The following is a 6,000-nucleotide window of genomic DNA, read 5'->3' as shown; positions in this document are numbered from 1 at the left end:
AAAGAGTCAGGGAATGAATTTATTCTAGCTTTCTACAAATTTTGCATTTCACTCGCAACGAATAAAGAGCAATAGTTATCTGAAGTACACTGTATCTGCAAATTATTTTATAGATGTTATTCTTGGCTCATCAGATTAAACTGCAATCAGAACATCTCCTTTATAAATGGAGAGTTGTCAGCTTTTTACTTCTGACCACAAGTTTATCTCCCCACCGAAGTCATCTGTGGAGGAGATACTTGCCCTGATATAGCCGCGGTTTGAGACCAGGGCCAGAGCATCCTCAAGGGTGTCACCCTTTTCCTGGATGCCTCTGGAGTCTTCTGGCAGCTGCAACAGGTTTTTCCTGTCTGGGATCCTGTTTGACCAACATAAACAAAGAACTGAAAAACAGAATAAAGACTTCTTCAGAGCCAGAGATGAAGAGATTAATCGCTCTGCTAGGGGTCAGGGTTTCAAAACTGCTCTTTCTGTATTCTATCAGGAAAGTGATACTTTTTCATTTGGCATTGTCCACCCTGAAGGCTTCTACTTCCTTCAAGGCATTCCCATAATGTCAGTGGGTCTGGGCCAGGAGTGGGGAGAGGGATGAGGTGACTCTCTGAGTGGGGGGCACTCTTGGGCAGCCAGGGAATAGCCAACTCCCTCCTTCCCCCGGGAAGACACTCCCACCCCACCCCGCCCAGCGCCAACCCCGTAGGGCTTTGGCCTCCTGACCCAGACAGAGCCAGGCTCGAGGCACCCAGAGGCCGAGCCCGGGTCGCACCGCCCCCAGCCTCGGGGCAGAGAGCCAAGAGTTCAAGGCCTCTCTGATCCGGATATGATGAAAAGGCGCCACAGAGCGAGAAGTGTTTCTGGAGTGCAGGAGTGGTGGAAGGGGGAAAGAGAGGCAAAGGGGCAAGAGTCCCCTCGGAGGGGAACCGGCCGGGCTGAGCTGACTGTAAAGAGGGGGCGGAGAGCACGGAGTCAGAGGAGCGGCTGCTGCCGTTGCCGCCACTGAGGTGTCTGCTGAGCGGGACGGAGGCTGGGAGGGACACCCAGAGGCGGCTGCCTGCCGCCGTCAAGCCACCGCGACCTGCGGCCCCTGCCGGAGCCTCGCTAACTTTCCGAGGCGGAAGAGGAGGAGGAGGAGGAGGAGGAGGAAAGGGCTTTGAGTGTGTTGGGGGGATGCCGAGGTAGGTGGCGATGCTCTTGGCGGGAGGAGGAGGGGTCTGATCCCCTCCCCGAGCTGCTCCCAAATCAGATCTCCCTTCCAGCGCCTCCCCCTTGAGTGCCCCCCTTCTGTCTGCTAGGACTCACTGCTGTCAACTTGCTGGGTAACAGTTTTCCTCCCGGGTTTCAAATCAAAACTTCCCCGGGGTGGGGTTTGGGGAAGGGAAGCAGAGGGGGAGGGAATGTCCCGCAGGGGTGGTGTGCTCTTCTCTGAAAACATTTTTTTTTTTTCCCAATCCTCGCCAGAAGCATTCAGTTCCCAGCACCCAACACCTCCCAGCCCCTGGTGCATCGACCCCGAAGGGCGGCGAGCTAGGCGGAGGCGCGGCGAGGGCTCAGTGGAGCGGCCCATGTCCGGCGCGGGCGAAGCCCTGGCTCCCGGGCCCCAGCGCGGGGCTGAGGCTGGCGGTGGCCGGCTGGGCGCCCCAGCCCAGGGTGAGTGCCGCTTGCAAGTTGCGAGCTCCTTTGTCACTGTTGCATTTTAAAATGTGTTCGCACATTTACTGCTTGGAATCTGTGTGTGGGGAATTGGTGCAAGGACTGAGCCTACCTCGTCGTAGTGAACTTTTGCATAGTTAGCATTATTCAATCAAGTTCTCCAGGATCGCAGCCTCAGATCAACAACCGGATAAGAGGGCGGGATCCGCTGATCTCTCCACTCCCCCTTCTTTGGCTGCCGAGAAACTGGATGTGTACAGGATCACTACTTTCTTAAACATATGCATTTCAGGGCCCAAGACCCAACAGTGTGGGCTCCGAAGTGCTTCCCCACCACTTAAGTTCTGTGTCTTCAGCAGATCCAGGACTGCCGCTGCTCTTTGAGAAACCTGCACTCTCCCTTCATCTTTCTATTTCTTGTGGGCTCCTCTGCAGCTTTGATAATCCAGGTTTCTGTGACCAGTTGCTTTGGAATGGCTCATGCATATGCTTTCAATAGCTGTTTTTGTTTTGAAATAAACAGGCTTCAAAAGAAATGTTTTCCAAGAATGAATTAGCTCTTTGTGTTCATCCAAGTTATAAACAAATACAGTCTGTAAAAAAAAAAAAAAAAGTACTCCTGTTCCTGGGGAACTTCCACAAGAAGCTTATACACAAATCAGACAGGATCTTCTCTTGAAGGTAACATACTTCATGTTGGCGACAGAGAGAAAGGATCTTAATCCTATGTATCTTCCTCTTAGTGTGACTCTGCTTTAAAGGGCTCTGACTCATATAAACTAAATAATTTTCCAGGGTTCAGAAACCTATTTTTAAATCTTGATTTCAAGCCTAGTACCCTCCCAGCCCCCCAGCCTTAAGAATAATGTCATGAGCTTCTTGGGATTCTTTTTGTTAAAGCAGTAAAAAGTGGAAGAGAAGTTAGTGTTGAACCCACATTAGGTAAAAGCAGAAAACATCCATGGCTAAATTAAAATGTCCTGGCATTCAAAGGCTGTTAAATTGAATTATGTTTATCGTTGTTTTTTTGCTTCTAAACAGTGAGTCATTTTTTCTAAATAGAGAAGATCAGAACTAGAATGATAAACATGTTTTCCCAGAAGCAGCCCATGTTCTGCACATTATATTGCCAAGGCAATTGTTTTCTTGTCATTAGGCATGTCCTCAGTAGTCATATGGGCTCCTTGATGGGTTGTTCAGGTTCACACTTGAGCTGTTAATCACTAGTGTTAACAAATGCTTATGTCAAAAATCAAGCTCAAACACACTAGAAAAACAATGGACTTAGAACTAACGATATCTGCAATGTCCAACTTTAAAAATATACATTTTAAAGTCAGTAGGAGTTGCAGTGATACCTAATCCATCTGTGCAGATGTAATGATGTAAGGTATTGCATGATATGTTTTTAGGAAGCCACCCTCTAGAATGTTCTGAAGAAAACTGTGGACTGCATGTAACACATTATCAGTGTGGAAACTCTTGGATTATTTTTTACCTAAAATTGACTCAGCCTCAGCAGCATTTTTGTTTGGGTTTTTATATTAGTCTACTTTGACTTGCCGCATCCTTTAAATAGGCATCAATTTAATTGTGAATGTAATATAAAGTTAAGTTTTTTACAAAAGAAAATCTTCAGAATCTTCTTAAAAGGTTGTATCTCAAACAAGCAGATCTCATAAATTGGAGGAAAAAAGTTTTGGATCAGGTGGGCAGGGAGAAAATTGTATGAAGCTGCCATGGTTAGGGTGGTTTTGTTGGTAAAGATGCTAGTGAAGAAACTTTGCCTGCAGGCCACACTTCTCTAAACTCTTTCTCGAGTTCTTTCATCGTCGTCCTTCTGTCCTTGGAATCTTGATCATCTTTTCAGAAGAATAATTGAATAATACTCTGGTAAGATATGGCTGCTTAGTTAATAGAAACCTAATTTTAAAGCTTTATGTATTAAAATCAGTGAGAAAAATGGAATGTTCTATGAAAGTTAGTAGAAAATGCCTTTTCATGAAGGAGAAGGATGAAATCAAGTCTTCCCCTGCAAACAAAATTAAATATATATGTGTGTTAATATACATATGCATATATGGGTATGTTAATATGCATTTGCATATATATATATGTGTGTATGTAAAGACATAAAACCTGTTCATGTATTGCTGTGTTGTGAGGAGCTATGTGTACTACTAACTGAAGGCATAAAAAGTTAAAGTTGAAAATAAATTTGGGGGGTCTGTAGTCTGAACTCCCCATCAAATCTAGGATTTCTTTCTGCATTTTTTCAGGTGGTTAAATGCCTACAGTATAGCACATTCTGCTTATCAGCATTCATATTGATAGTTATGCAAGGTTTTCATGTTGAGAGCAAGGTGTCTCTTGACAACTTCTCCCCTTTGGCTGTGATTCTTCTCCAAGCACAGTTTTGTTGCTCTGAAAGCATTAAAAATCTTATTTGTGCATTTTAGAAATTGTTACGGACAAGGATATAGGCTCATATGCCCCTGCTGTCAGAAGAAACCGGGATGGGTGTGGGAAGATAGGGAGCAGTAGGGACTGAGGACCCCTGGAGAGCTCTGGGCCCAAGAGGCAGGGCTTCTCAGTCCAGCTCACTATTGCCACTTGGGTTTAATATCTTCCAGTATTTCAAGAGATACTGGAAATATGGATTTTTATGTATCATCACTCCCTTTTAAAAGTTGGCAGCTAATTAAATCCAATTTTTGTCCAGGCCAAACAAAACAACCACACCTGCAGGCTGGAAATGGCTCCAAAGCAGCTGATTTGTGATTTCTGTTACAGAAACTAGGAAGTAAATTTAAACCTATTTAAATTTAAATAGTTTTAAATGTGATTTAAAACTATTTCCCTATTTATGGTGAACTTCTGAAAGACTGACTTGATTGATCTTCTCACGCGTGAAGGGTAGTTTGCGCTAAACTTCTTTTTGTTTTAAAAGAGAATGGATCTTGTAAGCATGGTTCATCTAATTGTCATTTTTTTCTTTTTTGGGTCAAGCATCTTAAAATTCATTGTGCTATCAACCTTGGTAGGCATTTGCTTTTTTGTGCACAGTTATTAGAATCCATATGGTTAAAAGGAAGTCGCTCAGTCTTGTCCAGTGCGACCTCATGGACTGTAGCCCACCAGGCTCCTCCATCCATGGGATTCTCCAGGCAAGAGAACTGGAGTGGGTTGCCATTTCCTTCTCCATGGTTAAAAGAGCCTTTTAATTAAATGCTTCCATGTTTGCTACTTGTAACTAGAAGGATCTTTTTTAGAAATAACTTAGTCTATTTGACTCACTTTCTAGAAGGGATGTCCAAAGAACTTAAGTGATGTGTCCAGGGTCTCATACATAGTCAGTAGAATCCAGGATAGAAACATAAATTGTAAAATATATGTCATTATGATAAATGTGGGTTAAAGTAGACAATCAGTAGAACTTTTTTCCTACAGATGGGTGAATTGAAAATAATCAGCTTTGGATACTGTGAATCACTTTGTCTGTTCTGGTCCTTGCATCCCCCCTCCCTCCCCCATTGCATTTGCCAAGATTTAGACTGCTGGACTGTGTGCTGGAATATTCTTTAATGTGATAATGTGTGATTTAATGCACTCTTCTCTCTTGGGAGAGTCCTCTGAGACTATTAGGCGGACTTTTCATAGCAGGATGCAAAATGCCAGTAAAGTTAATTAAAAATAATTTAAAATAGAAGCTAGGGAGAAAATCTTCAAGTTGAAATTACATAAGAAGAGCTTTGACTTAGAAGCTTAGCTGACTTGTCAGGAATTTATAGTGGCTAATCAGATTTCCTTTACGGGAAGCCTGTTTATTTCAATTTATACCACGTATGCTCGTAATATCCATATTCTTTGACTTTTCCCATATCGTTTTCTCCTTTAAGAATGGCATTTCTCAGAGTATGTCGTCTTTGGGCACCTTCTGGCTCTGGTCCTCAATCAGGGACGAAGTGCCTTGCGGGAGACATTTGGTAGCTTCTGGAAACATGTTTGGTATGGCAGGTGGGTGCTCCTGGGATGCAGTGGGTAGAGGCCAGGGAGAACACTGTATACAGTGCACACAATATGATAGCCCCTCACAACAAAGGATTATCTGGCCTGGAATGACGATTGTGTTGAGATGCTATTCTAGTCTCTCAAGGCTGCCGACATCTTTGGCTCCACTCTAGACTTACAGAATCAGAATCCGGAGAGTAAGACTCAAGAATCTGCATTTTTGACAGTCTCCAGGTGCTCTTTATCTCTAGTTGAGAATCATTGTTTTTACAGGCTTTTGATTTTTAAAAAGTCTTTTTGTTTTTTATAGAAAGCCTTAAAAAAAATCTTGAGAATGTC

The 6,000-nt window shown here is 43.7% G+C and overlaps 1 protein-coding gene across 4 annotated transcripts in view; it reads left to right on the top strand.

Annotated features, from left to right (window-relative positions):
- The first annotated feature begins 348 nt into the window (after nt 1-348).
- MDFIC (MyoD family inhibitor domain containing) overlaps nt 349-6,000 on the top strand; it is a 96,839-nt gene continuing 91,187 nt past the window's right edge. The window contains exons 1-2 of one of the 4 annotated variants that reach the window (XM_069587967.1): nt 349-1,175; nt 1,459-1,647. In XM_069587967.1, the coding sequence (XP_069444068.1) occupies nt 1,563-1,647 (85 nt within the window). In that variant the 5' untranslated portion in view covers nt 349-1,175; nt 1,459-1,562. Of the gene's footprint in view, nt 1,317-1,458; nt 1,648-6,000 lie in introns of all 4 variants that reach the window. The other 3 variants (XM_069587968.1, XM_069587969.1, XM_069587970.1) reach the window with 3 other exon arrangements.

The sequence above is a fragment of the Ovis canadensis genome, chromosome 4, assembly GCF_042477335.2.
Source record: "Ovis canadensis isolate MfBH-ARS-UI-01 breed Bighorn chromosome 4, ARS-UI_OviCan_v2, whole genome shotgun sequence".
NCBI lineage: Eukaryota > Metazoa > Chordata > Mammalia > Artiodactyla > Bovidae > Ovis > Ovis canadensis.
Note: the sequence above shows the minus strand (reverse complement) of the source record. Positions and strands in the feature narration are given on the sequence as shown.